We start from the raw sequence: 23,031 nt of genomic DNA, 5'->3' as shown, positions 1-23,031 counted from the left end.
TCGTTCTCCTCCTGGCTTGGTCTGGTCTTCCCGGATTACCGCCCGGGTCGCACGCGGTTTTTTTGTACTTGACGTTGGATTTGACATATGTATCCCACGAGTAGCTAGGGAAATACAGTTCCGCCCCCACAGAGCCCCGCTTGTGGAGGTAGGACTAAATACACGTAGGACTAAATAAGAGTGGCTACGGCTTAGAAACCTGGACGCTCACTAAAAGAGAGGAAACGTTGTTAGCCACCTTCGAAAAAAAAAAAAAAAATTTTGCGACACATATATAAGGGCACAAAAGAAAATGGAATATGGCGAAGAAGATACAACTCTGAACTATACAAAATATACCAGGATCCATGTAGAAAGAATGTAAGAAGACGAAATACCAAACAAAATATTCAAACAGATGGCAGTAGGAAAAAGAACAAGAGGAAGACCGAAGCTGAGATACTTAGAACAAATAGAAAATGATATAACAACCTTAAAAATAAAAAACTTAAGAAAAAAAGCACGAAACAGATCAGAATTGAGAAGAATCCTGGAACAGGCCAAGACTCAAAAAAGGTTGTCGAGCCAGTGATGATGATGATGATGCTTTACATGTACCACTATCAATTTCCATAACTAAAGGCACTCTTTCAACTTGCCCATTCACTTTTCAGGGGTTTTTCATACCCGTTGTGATATGCTGCAATATGACCTAATTGCAAGAATTCACTGCTCTCTTCATCTTCTATTACTTCTACCTTGTTAACTTTTTTTATTTTACAGGCTCTACTGGTGTGTCCCACCTTTTGACAGAAAAAACATTCCCAATTAACTGCTGGGCATGTTTCTAGTTGACGCCGTCTTCCACATCGAAAGCATGGTTTCAACACTGACTGGTTTCTGGACCCTGACTGACTTTTTGACTGACTACGATATTGCTTATTAGACATTTGCAGTTTGCCTACTGATACTGCTGTCACACCGTGAACAAGCTTACTTTGACAAGTATCTTCAAATTTTAGGGTCCCAGCATCACTAAGTAACTTAATCTGGATACTAATATTACTAATACCGCAAACTAATCTATCTCGTAGGGCTTGATCGAGAAAACCTTCAATTTACATGACTTTGACAGTGCTTATGAGTATTTCTTTTACATAATGCTCCAGCGACTCTTCCACTTGTTGGTTTCTACTACGAAATCTATATCTTTTTTATACCGTATCTGGGAATAAATATGTTTTCAACGTATCATACGTTTTCGCACCCATAAATGTTATTAAATTTGCTTCTTGTTTCTTATTTTTAGTATCGTTCACTATGAAATACTGCTTCCATGCTTCAAACGAATCCTTATCATTATTAAACTCGTCAAACTTTGGCATATTGACTACTGTCCCTGTACACAAAATTTGCAAATTACTTATACCAACGTGGAGTTCTCTCCGACTCATCGCCAAATGATATGTATTAAATAATACAGCTTTACTCATAAAATGGACTTTTATTAATACCAAAGAAAGCACATTATTACTTAACCTAAAAACTAGACACTCCCGACCATCTTTAACATCCGTCCTATGTCATGTCTCGCAAGGTGAATTTCGTTATTCACAATACTTGTCTCCTAAACACAACTTCTGACTAATTTCTATAAAGTAGACTCTATTGGTAAACACTGCACTAAAAACAGTTTGACAGTTATTTTGAGGTATGCACGGATAACTTAAAATGCATAATTAGTTCATAATATTTATGTATATTATCAAACAATAACAGATATCTTATAATTTAATTTATATGACTAAAATCAACAAATTCTTTGTTATATTCCTCAACACTGATATCCATCTGGCGTATAGTTACATAAACTTGAGTTGGAACCTCCTTCAATATTTATATTAGACCAGCTCCAGTCATGACATGCGCTTTTGCCACAATTTATATAAACTGGCATCGATTTGTCCGAATCGGAGTCTCTAACGGTACCTCTAATATTGATCAAATTTAAGTTATAGATAGGAATATTATTATTTGCTACTCCACTGGCACTTCCATTCACATAATCTTGCTGAACATTTATCCCATAGTTTATTAAACCTACAAAAAACTATTTTAATTATTTTGATAAATAACTTACTGTTTATATTATCAAAAATATAACCAATCAATTTGTTTATGATTTTTGTAGAATCCTTTTTTTTGTTATGTGTTGTTTACACTGAATACATATAGGTAGATATATATATATATATATATATATATATATATATATATATATATATATATATATATATATATATATATATATATATATAGAAATGTAGCCATAAGCTCCCCTACTATTAAGAATCAGCAGATTCTGATATCCGATGTTATAAATAGGAAGAAATCAATATTTTTATTATTGTTGTAATTATTATGTTTCAATAGTCAAGTTTAAATCATTAAATGTAGTAGTTTGTAGTATTTCTCAAAATTGTAAACTTTTATTTCGAAATAAAGATTTTTTTTGGGAAACTCAACGTTGAAGAAACATTTCTGGCGCTGCGAACCACAGGATAATTCATACAGAAACATAGTCGTTTCCTGGTCTACATTAGTTTGATGAAATCCTGAAGAACCTGGTAAAAGAGAAAAATGTATTGGAAATCAAACACGATTATCCTTGCGTAAGTTTTTCCTTTCTTTACCATTGTTTATGAGCATTTATTATTTTTATTGAATTCTTAAACATTTGCATTGAATTTATTATTTATTGTTTATTGAATTTATATTATTTATAACATTTTCACTTTAACGAATTTTTTTATATATATTTGCATTTATATTTTTACATGTTTGCATATATTTTATGAGTACATTGAATGATATTTTCCAAAATAGTATCGAAAATTTAAGATTACTATTCGATAATTTGAACTTAAAAATGAAAAGAAATCTACAAACCTCTAAATCCAAGCCTGCATCTAAATTACATTCCAAAATGCCGATGGCCAATAGCGATATTGCTAGCCTTTGCTCAACTCTGTCCGAATTCTCTTCTGGAGACAACCTCTCCACCTTTATTAAAGCAGTAGATAATTTAATAGTTTTCTTAGGCACCCAAGATTTAAATCCGTCCCAAGAATTTATCTTAAATTCCCATATCGTATCACGAATTAAAGGAGAACCTAGAAATTTCTTAAACTATTCTAATAAAACCAATTGGACAGAAATTCGTCCAGCCTTATTAACTAAATACGGAGACAGACGTTCTGAAGACATATTAGTAACACATTTATCCACCACCGTCCAAAAACATAGTGAATCCTACGACAATTATCATCAAAGAATAACTACAAATCTGAATGACTTACTCCAACACATCACCCTAAACGACAATCCCGCAACAGTAAATTTTAAAAATCAAAACTTCAAAAACATTGCCCTCAAAACCTTCTGTACCAGAATCAATGAGCCTTATTGTAAATACTCATCGCACTTTGAATTAAATTCCCTAGAAGAAGCACTTCAAAATTGTATTGCATACGATAACCACAAAAATCAGCAACAATACATGAACTCCCTTAAGAGCCAACAAAACAAAAAGCCCCCAATGAAAAATAAACCCTATCAATCTTTGAATAATCAAAGATCCACAAACTTCCAACCCATGAATTCAAATTATGTGAGATCTTCGACTCACAACACAACTCACAACACAGAGCCCAACTTTAACTTCACTCCACAAAGAACTACAATTTTTCTCAGAGACAAAATTTCAGTTCTTACGAACAAAACCAATCCTTCCAACGAAACAATGTTCCGAAAAACAACCAACAAATATTAAATAAATATAAAGCTCCTCGACCCCAACCAAATTTTGCCATTCCAATGAGCTGTGTTCAAACTGCCACAACTAGAAACCATCAGCCCATGATAATAACAACTAATAGGAGCTACAATTTTCACATAGACTCAAATGATACCCAATATTTCGAAAATTATTTCGAAAACTACGAATCCGAACAAGAGCCCGATTTGCATGATGAAAATCATCAGGATTTTCAAGCCATCCCGTTAGACGATCATCCACCCCCTGTATAAACCTACATAATATCGAAAGTTCCCCTGGGTTACCCTGCTTCGTCACACCCAAAACACATTTACGCGTTTTAATCGATACTGGCGGTTCCCATTCAATTTTAAATCCGCGAGCTCTCAAACTATTTGATAAAAATCATATTTATCGAAAACCTTTTTCGCTAACGTCAACGAAAATGACTTCCAAGCACGAATTAAATATTAAGACGCCACTATTCCTAGAATATGGAATTCCACAAACATTCGACGTAAAAATCGCCGACTTTAGTCAGCACTTTGATATCCTCCTTGGAAATTACGGTTTAAAAAGATTTCAAGCCACTATTAATTATGCAACTCATATTTTAACCTTTGAGAATCCTCATGTTAGCATTCCATTTGAAACCTTATATCAGAAAATTCCTGTAAATATAGATCACGGTGACATTTTATTGCATGAAAGACAATTTCAAGATATCAAAATTTCCCATTCTATTCACGATGCAAAAAATGGATTTATAGACAATACCAACTTACCTACTCCTATGAAATTTAATAAGAGAATTGAAGTTGAGAACTTCTAAAATTATAATATTGCAGAAATTCCGACATATTTTAATGAAAATAAAATCCGTACTTTGCACTTAAACAACGAAGAAAAGTATAAAATTATAAATCTTTGCAAGAAATATAAGAATGTATTTTACGATGAAAACTAAAATTTAACTGTCACGTCTGCTGTTAGACACGAAATTAAAACGAAGGATGAAAATCAGATTTATGTAACAGGGATTTCGGCATCCCAAACAATGCAGGAAGAAATAAAAAAAAAACAAATAAATAATTTATTAGATAATAAGATAATTCGACTGTCAATTTCACCGTACTCAGCTCCAGTTTGGATAGTACCAAAAAAAAGCTGATGCCTCATGTCAGAAAAAATTTAGATTAGTAATCGACTACAGGAAGCTCAATGATCATACTGAAAGTGATCGTTACCCACTTCCTCAGATAGATTGGATACTGAATAACTTAGGAAAAGCCAGTTATTTCACAACATTAGATTTAGCTCGAGATTACCATCAGATTGAAGTTCATCCGGATTCTATTCAGAAAACAGCCTTTTCAGTTCCGTATGGTCACTTTGAATTTTTACGTATGCCCTTTGGTTTAAAGAATAGCCCAGCAACATTCAAAAGGTTAATGGACAATATTCTTAGGCCCTTTATTAATAAGTTTTGCTTCGTCTACATGGACGATGTCATTCTTTTTTCCAAGTCACTGCAAGAACACTTAGTTCATATTGCTACTATTTTTGACACTTTCAGAAAAAATAATTTAAAAATTCAGTTAGACAAATCCGAGTTTCTCACGAAAGACGTTTCTTTCTTACGTCACGTAGTGACAACCGAAGGAATCAAACCTAACCCAGCAAAAATCGAAGCTATACAAAAATATCCTCTACCAAAAACAATAAAATAAATTAAATCATTTCTTGGTTTAATTGGTTCTACCGAAGATTCATACCCAACTTTGCAAAAATAACATCCCCATTTTCGAGATATACTCGAAAAGGAGCAACTATTGGCCCTACTAATCCAAATTATTTAGAACGTTTTGCAAAATGCAAACAACTGTTAACTAATTCCCCAGTTTTACAATACCCAGACTTCGAAAAGCCTTTTGTATTGACTACAGACGCTTCTAATATAGCTGTAGGATCAGTATTATCTCAAAACAATCATCATATTGCCTACTATTCTCGAACTCTAAATTCCGCAGAACAAAACTACTCCACTATTGAAAAAGAACTTTTAGCCACACTAGATTTTTGTAAATACCTCCGTAAGTATCTATAAAATCAAAAATTCACTATAGAAACAGATTACAATCCTCTCGTATAGATCTACAAAATTAAAAACCCAACTTCTAGATTAGCCCGATGGAGACTTAAACTAAAATAATATGATTTTGAAGTTAAATATAAAAAAGGCAAAGAGAATCAAGTTGCTGATGCTCTTAGCCGAGTCCAAATAAATGCCCTAAGCTCGAGTTCAGAATGTGCTGAACCACCCGACAATTTCGACATTGACGATTTCCTTGCCGACTTTGATAACTTACAAAACAGTACTAACACACAACATACATCAGTTGAGAACTCTGTCACTGGAATAGAGATTTTACAATTTATCCTCAAACCAAATTATTTTCAAACCAGAGTCAAATAATTTTAAAATTAAATACAAAAGAATTTTTAACAAACACCGTTACACTGTCACTTTGACAAATAATTGGAAAACAGAAATAGTAAATACCTTCCAAAATATCCTTAGACCAAATCAAAAATTTGCAATAACAATCACTCACGAATTTAGACCTTTAATCTGTAACTATTTTAAAGAAAAAATAAATTTCACAGTCAAAGCAATATTTTGTAATGTACTACTTCAGAACATAGAAGAAGAAAACCAACAAATAGAATGCATAAAGAAATATCACGTAGAAAATCACAATGGAATAATTGAAACTTACAAACACTTAAAACAAAAATTTTATTGGCCCTCAATGCAAACAACTATTTCTAATTTTATCAATAAATGCGAAATTTGACTAAAAAATAAATACGAACGACGTCCTTATAAACTTCCCCAATTAGGACCGTTGTTAGGCCAAAAACCTTTTGATATATTACATATCGATCTATTCCAGTGCAATAAAAACCTGTATCTTACAATAATAGATTCTTTTTCCAAATACGGTCAATGCTATAAGCTCACCGACAAAACTTCCATTTCCATACTAAATAAATTAAGACACTACTTTTCGCACCACAATTATCCAAAAAAGATTGTATGCGACAGCGGCACCGAATTCAATTCCGCAGTCATTAAAGAGTTCCTAAATATCCACAAAATCGAAATACATTTTACAACAGTAAACAATTCTTCCTCAAACTCTCCAGTAGAGCGCTTTCATTCAACTCTTATTGAAAAACTTAGGACCTTACAAGCCCAAAATCCAAATGATTCGTTAGATGACATTCTAACACATGCCATTCTCATTTACAACTAATCAATCCACAGTTCCACAGATTATTCCCCTTTCTTAATTCTGTACAGACCCTATGCAGAAGAAATATATTTCGACTTTGATCTTCCGATATACGAAACATATCATCAAAGACATAAAGAAGAACTCCAACCTTTGGACTATATAATAAACAAAAACAAAAAAGACAACAACTTTTAGATAGACAAAACGAAAATGCCGAAGATATTCCGGAAATATACCTCACAAAATCCCTATATGTTTGTAAGAAAAAACATAAGTCCAAGTTACAAGCCCCTTTCTCTACTATTCATCCAGAAACACAAGACAAAACAAAAATTATCGGTAAAACAGATAAGCAAAATTTAACAAGCACTCACCTTAAATATGTAAAACGAATACGAAAATATGTAGATAAACCTACTCAAGACCCAAATTTTTCACAGGACAATCCTCGCCCTGGTCCATCCACTCAGTATTCAGGAGATTCCAAATAATGGTTACTATGCTGAAGAGATAGGCAAATCAAGAGAAATCTCCCACTATCACAGACACTTTCTTCATATTTCACTAGACAAACTATCCAAAACTATTGACGCTAGTCCGACAAACTATTTCAGAGATCACTTCAACCTCTCTCGCACCTCTCTCGCTACTGTACTCCCAATACACCCACATACAAGAACAAACAAAAGACGATCTACACAAGATTACGCGTAAACAGAAACGCGGACTTTTTAATTTTCTAGGTACAGCTATCAAATACGTGACTGGAAATCCAGACGACTCTGACTTAGACTTATTAAAATCACACATAATCTCTTTAGAAAATAAACAAAACGAAATTATTAAGAAATTTAATAACCAAATATCTTATGGAAACTCTTTTAACACGAGATTCGATAAACTTTTAGAAAAACTAAATTCTGATAATTCAATTCTCATATCTGCCCTCAACAAATTATCAGCTGATTTCGACAGCTATATTATTCTACACAATGAGATAATAAATCTCCAAAATATAAACAAATTTCTAATGAAACTTCTTCTATTCTAATGAATCATTACTTTATCTGAACTAAATATCTCTGATATAGAATTATTCACTTTAACGGAAATAATAGATCTTAAAGAAAACCTTCTCAAAATTTATCCCAGAAATTCAATTCCCAATAGTAATGAACACCCTTATGAACTTATAGTCAACAAAAACTTTAGTTTGTGTAATTTCAAATACAATGCTCATAATAATTAAAATCCCTGTACTCCATGAAATTCCTTACACTACCTATAAAATCTACCCCATTCCAAACAAAGATCATGTTATGATTCTGCCACCTGCAAGCTACTATAAAAATAATAAATGGTTCGACACTTGTATAGGACAAGGCGATAACATAGTTTGTTCCAACTATATACAATCCATATGTAACATACCCAATGTAGATAATTGCACAAAAACATTATTCACAGAGAACTTTTTCCAAGAAACCAGCAAAGTCATATTGCTAGGAATAGTTCACCCGATGAGAATCCAGCAGATAGAAATTAATTCAACCAGCCTCTTGACGACAGATGTACCAATAATGATTGAAGGTATCCAATTTAATAAAAAGACGTCCCAAGACATTTCCATTCCAAAAATTGTTCCAATAAAATTAATACCAAACGATGAGATGAAAATCGAAAAATTAACAATCCCAGAGACACATGGCCAAATTCAACCAATAGATACCATAGAAGTACTACCCCGATTATCAATAGGACTGAGCACCACTTCTGTTATAATACTTTTAACTATTTTAGCTTTCCTAATAATCTTCCTAATTAGGAAAAGAAAACGAATTTCCAAAATCCTATTTGGAGAAAAATTGCATCCTGCCCAGATCCAGATATTAGAAGAGATGATAGCCGAAGTAACCAAAACTTCGAGGACGACGTCCTAACCAATGGAGGGAGCAGAAATGTAGTAATAAGCTTCTCTACTATTAAGAATTAGAAGATTCTTATATCCGATGTTATAAATAGGAAGAAATCAATATTTTTATTATTGTTGTAATTATTATATTTCAATAGTCAAGTTTAAATCATTAAATGTATTAGTTTGTTTGTATATATATATATATATATATATATATATATATATATATATATATATATATATATATTGCCCCAATATATATATATATATATATATATATATATATATATATATATATATATATATATATATATTGGGGCAGATTGAGACCTCAGTGCCGAGACACAGTTCTTGTATTTATACAGAACACGATACTGGTACGTCCCGAGTGAGGGGAGTAGGCAGATTGAGACCCCGAACTCGAACTGAACCGTATCATCACTCTTGAAAATGGCTCCAAAATGGGAGCCGAAACGTCGAGTTTTAAATTCTCAACGCGGTTCTTCCCGAGAACTCAGTAACTTTCATTTATCTGACCACGGAAACTTATCCGAACATATATATATATATATATATATATATATATATATATATATATATATATATATTGTTATGATGTGCCAAGTTTCGTGTTGATTTTGGCACAGTATCCTTAAATATTTTATAACTTCTTTAATATATCTTTCTGCAGGATTTGCCTGAGGATGTCTGATACTTGTAAAATTAATGTTGATTCCCTTTTTCTCACAAAATGTCCGAAATTTTTGGTTGTTAAAATATGTAGCATTATCTATTATGCAATTTCTAAATATGCTATTTCTTCGAAAAATTGATTAATATATAATTTTAATGTTTTAACATTTGTTCTAGAGCAGGGATATAGTTTAATAAATTTTGTATATAAATCAACTATCACTAGTATATGCTTTTTTTCTGTTGGACTGAGAACTAAATTTGAAATAAAATCCATGGAAACTGTATTTAGTTTTTCATATACAACATTAGATTTATATGTGTTCTGGTTTTTGAAATTCTTTTCTTTGTTTAGTTGACATAATGGGCATTGGGTAGTAATTTCTTTTGCTATACTTATGTCATTCTTTGCAAAATAATTGTCCCTAAATAGCATCCATAGCTTTCTTGAACCAACATGCATATAATTGTTATGTAAATTTTTCAATATTTTCTTTGCTAAAGTTCTAGTTATTACATATACTTCTATGCCATTTATTATTTTATAATATACCCCATCTTTCCTAAGGACTTTTTGTTTTTCACTCAAATTGATCTGATCTCTTATAATTTCTTCTTTAGAATATAATCCAGTACTTTCTACTAATTGATTTAATCCAATTTTTATTGTTCGCTGCCCTTTTTGTGATGTATTTTCTAACCTTGATAAAGCATCTGCCACTATATTGGATTTTCCAGAAATGTATTTGATTTCAAAGCAGTATTCACTAAGTATTAGACTCCACCGATGTATTCTACTGTTTCCATATTTGTTATTTAATATAGACGTTAAAGCTTGGTGATCTGTTTCTATTGTAAATTCATTACCTAACAAATAAAATCTTAATTTTGTGACACAGTGTATTATACTTGCTAGTTCTAATTCTGAAACTAAGTAACCCTTTTCATGTGGCTTTGTAATTCTTGAAATGAATTGTATTGGGTATTCGACCCCATCATGTATTTGTAATAATACCCCTGATAATCTCTCTATTGATGCATCTGTTCTTAATATGAATGGCTGTGTGTAGTCAGGATAGTATATTTTCAAATTTGACAGAAAAATGTTTTTAATTTCTTGGAATGCTAGTTCTCTTCTCTGATCCCATCTCCATTTTACACCTTTTCTCAGTAGTTCAAGTAATGGAATTTCTTTTATACTTAGATCTGGTATCATCCTTTTATAATAATTAATTATTCCAATAAATCCTCTTAAAGTTCTTAAATTGTGTGGTGTTTTATATTCCTGAATGACTTGTGTCCGTTCTGGATCCATTTCGATTCCCTTAGTGTTAAGTTTATAACCTAGATATATGACTTCTTTTTGAAAAAATGTACATTTTTCTTGATTTATTTTTAGTCCAACTTTGTCTAATCTATTTATTATAATTTTTAGGTGTTTCTCATGATCTTCAGCCGTTTTAGAAAAAATTAATATATCATCAATGTAGTGAATTACAAAATGTTCATATTGATCCAAAATATCATGAAGACATCTACATAGAGCACTGCAAGATGATTGAAGTCCAAATGGTACTACTTTGAATTGATATACTACTCCATCTATCTGAAATCCTGTATACTGTCTACTTTTTCTTTCTAGAGGTATTAACCAGAAACTATGCTGTAAATCGATTTTAGTGAAAAATGACATTCCTGTAATTCTTCCTAATATTCCTAGTATTCCATCTATACTCATTGGTGCTTCAAATTGCTTTTCAGTAATCTTGTTAATATTCCTTGCATCCAAACATAACCTGATTTCACCTGATCTTTTTCGTACTACTACTATGGGGTTAATAAAACGTGTGTCTGCCTTCTCAATGATCCCATCTTCTAACATATTATTAATTGTTTTGTTTACTTCTTCTCTGTATTTATATGGTATTGGGTATGATTTTGTTTTAAAATCTTGTTCTTCTTTAACTTTTATACTATGGATATAATTTTGTGCAATTCTATTTTCTTTATTGACAAGTCCCTTGTATTGCTGCAATATGGAAACGACTATTGATTTATATTCTTCAGGGCAATTTAAAACTTTCATCATATCTTCTTCTTTACAAATAACATTATTCTTCATTATGTACTCATTATTCCTTGCTTCCAATTTTACGCACTCCGCCTCGTAGGCATCCATCTGCTTAAAATTTCCATTCCTTAAATATTCACTACAATAATTATTCTTTACATTCTTTTGGGACATATCCCTATCATCAAAATACATTTCTTCTTCATAAACATCACTATTTTCTTTTAATAATATCCTATCAACTCTTATTCCTTCTTCCACCTCATCTTTCTGCATAAATTTAATTATTTGCCCTTCCAAAGTTACCACTTTTTTTTCAAAATCTATCTTTACTTTCTTCTTTTCCAATTCATCATTTCCCATTAATATATCAACACATAAATCCTTGACAATAAATCCTTGCATATTAATTTCTTTATTAAGAATATTAATTTTAAACTTGGCTAGTTTATCAATTTCACCCAACTTCTTATTATTTGCACCAACAATTTTAATTTTTGGAATCTTTATTATATCTGATAATTTTAATGTATTAAAAATAAAATTCTCCGAGACTAAAGTACTTTCTGAACCAGTATCTATCATAATCTTAATCATTTTATTTTTGGCCAAAGCATTTATATAAATTAAATTAATAGATTCAATAATTTTCTCTTCATCTAAAGAAATAAATTCAGAAGGTTTTTCATAATAGCAATGGCCTAACTTGTAATTTAGAAAGTTTACTGCACAAAATTTTGATTATTAGAATTGTCAGATTGTATCTGACCACTTGGATCTGATGTCCTATGTCTTTCCCTACTATGACTTCTACTCACATTTTCTTGCCTTGTACTATTTCGTTCCCTGTCTTCGCAGCTTCTATTCCTTCGAACACAATTTACCTGTCTGTTATAGTTAGGTCGCTCTGTATTTCTTCTATTGTTAAAATCTTGTCTATTATTATTAGTACTGTTATTAAAATGTTGTCTATTATAATTAGTATTATTATTAAAATTTTGTCTATTATGATTACTGTTATTATTATTAAAATTTTGTAAATTATTACCATATCTATAATTATTGTTATATGATTGTCTATATTGTTGATTATCATTTTTATTATATTGAAAGTTATTATTGTTTTTTCTGTTGTTATTATTACTTGTCATATTGCCTCTTTGTATTCTTTGAATAAAATTAATAAAACTATCTATTGTTTGAATATTTTGTACAGTTACGGTTTGCACAACATCAGCATCAAAATGTCTAGATACATTTAAGACTGTTTCATCCTCTCTAAGTGGTGGTTCTAAATACTTTGCAACTGTTATCAATTTCAATGCATAATCTACCATATTTGATTTTAAATTTTGATTATACTTTCCAAAATATAGAATTTCTCTAAACTTTGCTTGCTCTAATTCACCCCAATAATAATTTAAAAATTTATTTTCAAATGTTTGAAAGTTATCTAAATCATTTTTAATACTAGCAAACCAAGTTGCGACATTGTCATTTAATGTCATTCTAATATAATCTTTAATATCATTAATATTATTCACAAATCTTAATTTATGTTTTAAACTATTTATGTATACTCTAGGATGCAAATTTTTTATATTACCAGAGAATTTAATCCCAGTCTCATTTGTTAAATTTAAGTAAGGTCTTCCTATGTCTCTCATTTGTGAAATATCATCTATTCTCTGTTCCACATTTCTTATTTGATTATTATTTATTTGGATATTTTGTTGTATATCGTCTAATTTTTCTTCTGTGTTTCTTCTGTCTTCGTTAATTTTTACTTCTAAGTTACATTTCTGTAACTCTATTTTCTGTTCTATATCTATCTTATTATCTTGAATAATCCTCTTTACTTCTGTCCTCTCATTTTTTATCCTTTTCTTGTAGTCATGCTGTATATTTTTTATTTCATTTGCTACTTTCTTCTCTGCAGCTTCAAGTTTTTTATCCATTTGTTTTTCCATTTGTTTTACAATTTTATTATTATTATCTTCTATTTTCTTTTCTAATTTTCTATAATTCTCTTCCAATTTTTGTTCCATTTTTTTCATGTCTTCTTTGACTTCTTTTGAATTCTCTTCCATTTTTTTCGTATTCTCTTCTATTGTCTTGTTCATCTGCATCATTAATGACATCAAAGCTGCCATATTGACATTTTCCTCTCTTTCTGGATTCATTTCTGCAGTATCTTGTGGAGCTTGAACTAAACTCTCCTCTTGTATAGGTTGTGTTTCTACTTCCACATCTTCTTCATTCTTTTTGCTTCTTGTACCTTTCTTTCCTTGAGACATTTTGAGACTTTACTTGTTCAAATATAATTAAAAATAAAATCTATAATTTTTTCTTTCTACTGATAATTAATTTAATTATATGAGAGCACTTATCTTCCCAAACTAATTCTTTTAAATAGAGAGCCACCGCGTTGGGTGCCAAATTGTTATGATGTGTTTTTTGTTTGAATGATGAGCAATGAGTATTTTTAATAATATATAGGGTTTTTATCGCGGTTCTCAAAGAATTAGCTTGTAAGTACTTTTTTAAATTATCTTTATTATAACTATTATGAAACACACATATATATATCTAACCTAGCCAATGTAAATTTAAAATAAACTATCTTTAAATTGATATTCTTATAAAACTAATTAAATTCTATAGACAATCTAAAATTTAAACAAAACTATCTTCAAAATTGAAATTGTTATGACACTAACTAAATTATATTAACAAAATTTTGTACCTTTCTTTCACTGAATGCCTAAATGAACTGTTTTCCACTATATAGATTCTAATCACCACTGAATGTCTTCGTACTTCGGTTATCCTTGTTTTTGTGAAATTACTTTTTCCAATTATCAGCTTCTACCAATTTAAGATATAGTTTTCTTCACCTGCATTTATACACCACCAGCAAACACCATTTATATTTATTCTTCTTTTCAATATACCAATATCCAATTATTATAAGTTGATTTATACTAATCTCCAATCATAATATAATTTTAATTCCTTCCAATGTCCATCCAATATTCTTCTAATATACTTTTATAATCTTCAATAATTATTTGTGTATAATTATAAATGTGCATTAAATATATGCATAATTTTTAATCTTCATTTAACTCACTATATTAAACAATTGGACTATCTCCAACTAACTTCCATATTTCTTATTAAACTGCTTGACTGACTTACTAAAACTGTGAACAATTGTCTTCACTAATTAATTGTGTCTATCTTCTACTAACTTTCATAATAAACTGGCCTGACTTCTGACTAAAAACTTAAAACTGCCATCTTGAATCCAAATCACGGGTATTTATATCTTTTTGGATATTCCAGAACCATCTGGTAAGAAATCATGTTCCAATTTGTTCTATTTCTTCGATATCGATGTTCTCGAAAAAAAAATATCTGTTCTATCCACCGACATAATCATTATTCCAGAATGTTCGACCGTAAACAATGGTCACACTCTGCACTCTGGAGAATTCGTTAATGTTTCATTGATAATTTGTTGACATTTAGGCTTTTCAGATCAGAATAAACATTCAAATTAGTAACTAACACTCTAATTTAATAAAATACACATTTCAAACAATATATTATTATAACCCCACTTTATATTCCCAATTATGATTAATTTCTATCTGTCAATCACTCACTGTATAGTTGGTTGCCTAGTCACATGGCTCACTTATATATATTTACAATATTAAAATACAACTTTTTACAATTATTATATGCTAATTTATTAAAAATGCCCTCACATAAATATATTTTTATTAAATTCTCTAGTATTTAACTTCTTAAAATAACCAAATACTTGTTATATCTAAAATTATCTAGTATATAACTTACAAATTAATTTTTTATAAACCCCAATCGTCACATTATATATATATATATATATATATATATATATATATATATATATATATATATATATATATATATATGTATATATATATATATATATATATATATATATATATATATATATATATATATATATTTATATATATACATCTAGCGGTTAATGTAAGCTCCGTTCTAAAACGGTATTATACTAACTCCAGTAGAATATACACCGTGTATATTATTATCTGCGTAGCGCTTTATGTAGACTCCGAGCAACACGTAGGATTAAGTGAACTATGTAATAGGTTAAAACACATTTGGGATCCGTATATATTTTTCTCGTACACAACTAAACTCTTGCGATGTTGCCAATAATTTGATTATTCGTAGACTTTCAAATTTTACAGCAGATACGTTTTGGAACTTCAAATATTTATTCTAATATCAATCAATTTAGTCATCGAGAAATTTCACAAATACTTGGTTAATGTAGTTAAATATTTTACGGTGGTAATTTATATTACTTGCTTTAATTATTTTTAAACTTAAGTAGTTTCTATTATAAACTTGGAAAAGGCAAGAGTTCATTTTTATTTATTAGTATTTTTTTTAAATGAGTTGGCACTGAAATATTTATTATATAAACGTACGTTCCGATGTTTCAATTGCTACAGTTTATGACGTATAAAATATTTGTTTCATGAAGCAGTAAAATTTAAATTAAAACAATTTATAAATCATTCTTAAAATTCCAATTTTTTACTAATTTCAATATTTCGATTTTTAAATGTAAGGAATTCAATATCCTATATACTATATTTTAGATACACATTAACACATGGATACACTTATGGCAGATACTAAAAGAAGAAATATTTCGGTACCTTAGGGTAACTTGATTCTCGGCAACATATCTATTACAATTACATATAATATGTTCAGTCTTATTGTTTTAAATGCTTTGTTGCTTGTACAAGCTAGGATTATTTTCAACTTTAACTAGTTGTGTTTTTGTATCTTTCGTTGTCAGTCATATCAAAATTTAATTTTTAATTTAGAAGTAAATGTATACATAATATTCTTTTTTCTGTCACTTGGTTTAAATATAGATCATTTATATTCTTATTGCTTATTTATTTGTATTTGTAATATTTATTAACGTACGTAATAACGTACCCTTTTTTGCAAAAAGGAACAACGGGTACGAAAGATATCGGGTATCAGGGGTGGTATTTGTCAATCTAAATGCCACTTACGACATATTAAATTAGAGGACATTTCTCCAAAACTGTATGACATCGCCTTAGATAAAAACATGACTTGTTTTATCCACGTATATCTACAGAACAGAAGATTTTTCGTATCATTCAATGGTAAGATGAAGAACGCAGATAAATGGTCTCGCTTGGGGTAGAGTAATGGCACCTACAGTGTATTATATTTACACAAATGATTAACCGATACCAGGAGATACTAGGACTTTCATGTAGACGATACATTGCACAACCAAAACTTTTGTTGCTGAAGTGAAAAAAAATCTAAATGATGCCTTAAATATAATAAAAATAAACTACGAATTAATTTCAAGACAAACCCCGAAAAATCTTAGGAGCGCTCCTTCAATTTGTCTAAGACAGGCGCTTTCACAAAACTGAATATCTAATCTAGTATAAATCTAATATAATCTATATTCTAATATAAATACCTTTTTTTAAACGCATCTACCACGCAGAGGCATTAGGTAGCTTATTTAGATTAATGTTACAGTTGATACAAATAGTGTATATACATTAGTTTACAATTAATAATAATAATATGTATGTGTATTACAATGTATGTTTTAAATCTTATGAAGAAGTTGACAGTTGAAGAAATTATTCTTTGGGTATCTGTACTTTCTTCTAGGGCAGTTGGGTGTGCTATATTTGAGTCGTTCACTGTTATATGAGACTGTTATATTTGAGTCGTTCACTGGTTTTTTTTGCGCTGTAGTAAATAGTATCACATGCTCTCTTCTGTCTTTTATTTTTGGTTTCCAAAGATGTGGATGTTTGTTGACTTCGTATAGCCTTGATGGAGTGTTGTTCCAAGTTTGTTGCCATTTTTGAATTATTTTTTGTTTTAAGTATGGTTTTAAATCGTTTTTTACCAATATGTTACTTTCTTCGGACATCAGGTTAGTTGGTGCGTTTTTAGCTAGTTTATCTACAACATCGTTACCTTCAATTCTGACATGAGAAGGCACCCATAAAAAATCAACTTGGATGTTCTTATTTGAAATGTTTTTAAGTTCTTTTTTAATAAGAAGTAGAAGGGGGTTGTCACAGTACAATTGAGTCAGTGAGCATAATGAATTTAGAGAATCTGTGATTATTATACATCTTTCTTGGTTTTTGTTATGTATTAACGATAGTGCTTTTAGAATTGCGAATAATTCAGCCGAAAAGATGGTTGTAATTGACGACAATTTAAAACTAACTGAGATGTCTTCCGAATAAATTGCTGCCCCAACTCTGTCTTCATTTTTTGACACATCGGTGTATACGTTGTAGGTATTGCCATATCTATTTAATAGTGTATGAAACTTTTGTTTAATGACAGTTGATGATATCTCTGATTTTTATAGGTTTGTTAGACTGATGTCGATAGCCGGAATAGATATTGTTCATGGCAAGTATGATCGTATACGAAAGTAAAAAGGATGATCAATTTGATGTGTTTGTTAAAATTTATTTGTAAATCGAACAGCAAAAATGTTATACACAACTGGATTATTTCGGTTTGATGACACTGCTGCTGCATATGTTAGGCTTAGTGGAAAATATGAATTTTACTATAACGAAATATAAACACACCATGAAAATTTGATGATTTGAAGGGAAAAGATGATGTCAAATTAGGCTAGAGCAATAACTGAAACAAAAGAATCAAGTGGGAATAATGTCGAATTAATTTGAAAAATTATAATACAAACATAAAAACAAAAATAAAAGAGGCTCTTTGAGAAAGAAAAATAAACACACTTTATTAAAAGAGGTAAAAGTAAAATGCTAAGAAAAAACATGCTTATATAAAATGAAGACCTAAAAGTCCGCCGAAGGGTTTGAAACAGATGTGAAAGAGGGCAAAAACCAAATCAAAGAGTTGATTGAGATTAAGTACATCCCTAGAGAAGAATGATTAACATATCTCAGATAAATAAACCGAACAACAGAAACTGAGTATAAACTTGTAACTTCAGAAATATCATTAAATTAATTAACGCAAATCGTACGAACTGAAATACAAGAATCCATCACACAGTTAAAAAATAGAACCCCCATGAAAAAAATACAGTAGAGTATAACTACTTTTGTACTCTAGCAATATGGTAAGAAGATAAAAATCTAAATACCTACATAATTATATTACCGAAAAGGTAATAAAAACTTCTGTTCGTTAGCGGCCAGAGAAAGAGTATATCAGAATGTATTATGAAAAATTTTGTTAATAATACAGTATTCAATATAATATAATGACAAGAATACTTTTGTATCTTTGCTTATGGCATATTTTTGAAGCGAAGCTTCTATACTGTCATTGTATTACTTTTTTCTCTCTACAGTAAAATGCTGAGGTGAGCGTCACGGAACTTGCGCCACAAGATGGCGTCGTGAAGGGTAGCGTCATAGAATAGCGGCTCTTGGCATCGATTCACTACTCTTGATTAATTCGTTTTTAGTCATATATTTACTCTAAAAATAACTAACAAAATATAGACATTAAATGAGAAGTAAAAATTAAAAGAATAATATGTCACTAAAAGACTTGATTTGTAACGATTATCAAAATTTAATAAAAGTTATAAATGTCATCCGATTAATAACAACATTAAATCGTCTGTCAATAAAAAATGTGAAGAATAATTGGACAACACATAGTTTGGATTTAGAGGTGGATTGGGAACAAAAGAGGAATTGTGCGCAATGAAAAAAAACGTATTCATATCTAATATAGATTTTCAAAAGTATTTGACATGGTTCAACCTGGTAAGTCCATACATGCATTAAAACACATACACCTAGATACCAAGATATTAGTTTAATAAAAAATCTACTAAAATCAAACAGCGGTCATGCGGCTGAAAGATAGTGAGACAAATCAAGCAGAAATTCTAAAAGGAGTCAGCCAGAGATGTGTGTTGTGACCACAATTATTTAATGTGTACTCCCAACTAATATTTTAGGGACACTATGGGAAAAAAGTAAGGAATGGAGTGAGCATCATTAATAACATAAAATTTGCAGACTAAACCCCAATTATGACAGAAAATATAGACGATTTACAAATTCTTATAGAAATTATTAACAGATAAAGCAAAAAGATAGGACTAAACTAAACAGATAAAAGTCAATGTTTACAAATAAGAAATTGAGTATGGTTATTAGATTAAGATCGTCAAATGTTATGTATGGTCGCAACTGCTATATGGGGTAGAAGCTTGTACCCTGAAAGCCAAATCTGTAAAAAAATTAAAGGCATTCGAAATGTGGCTATATAGGCGTATTCTTCAAATTCCTTGGACTGTAAAAGTCTCAAACGAAGAAGCGTTAAAACGAATTGTCTATCTGGACATCGTATCTGGGCCACATAGTTCGAAACGATAAATACTCTCTTCTACGAGTCATCATGCAAGCAAGAGTAGAGGGAAGAAAAGTCTTGGGAAGAAAGGCAAAATCTGGCAGAGAAATATCAGAGATTGGACTAACTTCAGTGTTGAAGAAATATTATATCTAAAAAATCTAAAAGAATATCTAAAGTCAAATTTAACACGCTTCCATGCCTTGTAGTGAAATTTTGTTTCTTATTACGATACCGGATCCTGTAAAATTTTAAATACAATAAATTAAATCTCTCATAAATTATAAAGCCCATTCTTAGATTAAAATAACAAACTTATTATTATGTATTATGATATGTAGTATGTAATAATGTGTAGGTGTCAGTATTCTTTTAAAAGAGATTTATAGGTTGGCACATAAATTTCACGGTCATGTGTCATACGGTTTTATCTTTCATATAAACATTAAAAAGTTTCATTTTACATACAATTAGTACGTTGGCTCTGAAAATGACCTATAAATATGCATTGTTTAAAATTGTATAGATTTATCAATTTAAAACGTTCTTTCTCGTCTTCTGCACATGTTGTCCACAAGGTACCTCTCTCATTTTTTAATCATTACTTTTTTTTACCTTTTGCTATAGTTTTCCTCATTTTCTTTATTCATATCGATTTCCCTCATAACGAATATTGGGTAGTTTATTGTTTCATGAAACTTTCTCCTTATATGTCCGTATCATACAAGTTGTCTAGTTATTATAGCGTATATAATGTCGTATGTTAATTCCATTTTATTTAACAACAAAATACTAAAAACTTTGTTTTTAAAACTTACACCAAATTAATTGTATCTTATCACTACAGCTGTTTCGGCAGAGTGCCTTTCTCAAGTCTCAAGTTTCTCGACTCCATCAATCATCTATTGTATTTCTTATCAAGATTTTGGAGCAGCTGTGCTCCATTAGTCCATTTTTGTTGTTTTTGTCACTGTTCTCTTTTTTCTTTATTGTCATCATTACGTAGCGCTACAACACTGGGTGGGTCTTCGCTGACTACAACTTTTTTCCAAGTTGATCGATTTTCCACGAATCTTCAATGAAATGTTAATTTTCTAAGATATGGTTGGATGTTTTCTCTCCATTGTATACTGAGACACCCAAGTGGCATTTTTCTGTGCCAAGTTTCTTCCATACCAGTTTTACAAGTTTGATATCTTGACGTCTATGCATGTGTCTGATCTACCATAAGAGATTTATTTTCCTGAACAATATCGTTATAAGAGCTTTCTTTATTCAGTATATGGTATCCGTATTCTATACGAATTTGTAGTGATATAATAATGAGGTTAAAAAATTTTAGAAGAATTATGCTCTGTATTTCTTTAGTGACATTATTTTTAACCGTGATTATTGATCTAAGATATTTAAAGTATTCCATACTTAGAAATTTTAGTTGTTGACTTTATTATTTTATCTAGATGTATTGAATTGCACTCTTCTCTTGATTCGCTTGTATTTAGTTTTCATTTTGTTGATTTTAAGTGAAACATTTTTCGTACTCTCTTCACTTTGTTAAAGATGTCGTTTGCGGACGGGAGAGAGTTTCTTATGAGATCAATATCATTAGCATATGCTAGGAGTGCTTTGTACCTTGGTCCATTAATGGATTGCATCTTAAATATGCGTTATTTCTATTTTAGTAAGCTGTTCATTAATTTTTTGAATATTTAAATCGAGAATCTGTATTTATTCGACTGTTTTATAACACAGTTTCTTGGCGCCTATTTTAATATCTGTTTTTTTGGTTCGGTTATCATTATTACAAAGATTTTGCGGGATATCGACATACGGAACTCGGTGGTTCTAATAGTCTAGTAATCAAAAAACCAAATAAATGTTCTTTAACATACAAAAGAAAGGATGTAGAGTAGGGCATAACGTAACAATAATCCCATATAATTTTGAAAGATTGCAGCATTTTGGGTATCGTAGATTACGTTCTCACATAAGAAATAAAATGAAATATTCACGTAACTAACTGATGTATATATAACCCTCATAACACTTTTAAATCCAGAATTCTAATACGAATCCCTAAAATCAGGATATATAAAATAGTGATTAAACCAATGCCATTGACTGGATACATGACGAGAACGCTGGCAAAACAATGTAAGTAAAACTCAGGTATTAATTAGATCAGTATTACTAGAAAAGCCATCAGAAGTATTGCCAAGAAATGTAGAGCATATAGTGAAATCTAAAAATGGTAGAATAAGATATTCAGACAGTATCGAGCGAGAACATTATTGATGAGGAAAGGGAGATCCATCGCTGAGAAAATGAGAAACTAATTGCCACAAGCAAAGGGTACTTTGTAATAAAGTACTCTTACTCTAAAGCATAAGCATGTCCTTTCCTTCTCTTTAAGTAAGTGATGGATTCGACCGTTACTTGATGGAAATTTATTTTATCTGACAGTAAAACAGGTATGCGTTTACATGTTATAGCCTGTAACTGAATAAGTTGAAGAGGGGACAAGTGTTTGTCTCAAGTTGGTCATTCAGAATTATGGCTGTATTTTTTAATTTGCTGATTTACCTAAATTCTAATTTCCATAGAATCTAAAAATACCTTAAGGCTTTTATTTTAAATATACTTTTTTAGTAATGAAAATACGTAAACAAAACCTTTAATATACATGTAACCTTTGATCTCTGGGACAAACTCATCTCCTGAACAATAGCGACGGTGACCGTCTCAGGACTTGCAATTTAATGTAGAG

At 30.3% G+C, this 23,031-nt stretch overlaps 1 protein-coding gene across 1 annotated transcript in view; it reads right to left on the bottom strand.

The window, feature by feature from the left end:
* Positions 1–1,463: 1,463 nt before the first annotated feature.
* Positions 1,464–23,031, bottom strand: part of LOC140451643 (polygalacturonase-like) — a 264,961-nt gene continuing 243,393 nt past the window's right edge. The window contains exon 4 of the mRNA XM_072545488.1: positions 1,464–2,079. Coding sequence (XP_072401589.1) covers positions 1,814–2,079 — 266 coding nt within the window. The 3' untranslated portion in view covers positions 1,464–1,813. The remainder of the gene's footprint in view (positions 2,080–23,031) is intronic.

This window comes from Diabrotica undecimpunctata, chromosome 1, assembly GCF_040954645.1.
Source record: "Diabrotica undecimpunctata isolate CICGRU chromosome 1, icDiaUnde3, whole genome shotgun sequence".
Lineage (NCBI taxonomy): Eukaryota > Metazoa > Arthropoda > Insecta > Coleoptera > Chrysomelidae > Diabrotica > Diabrotica undecimpunctata.
Note: the sequence above shows the minus strand (reverse complement) of the source record. Positions and strands in the feature narration are given on the sequence as shown.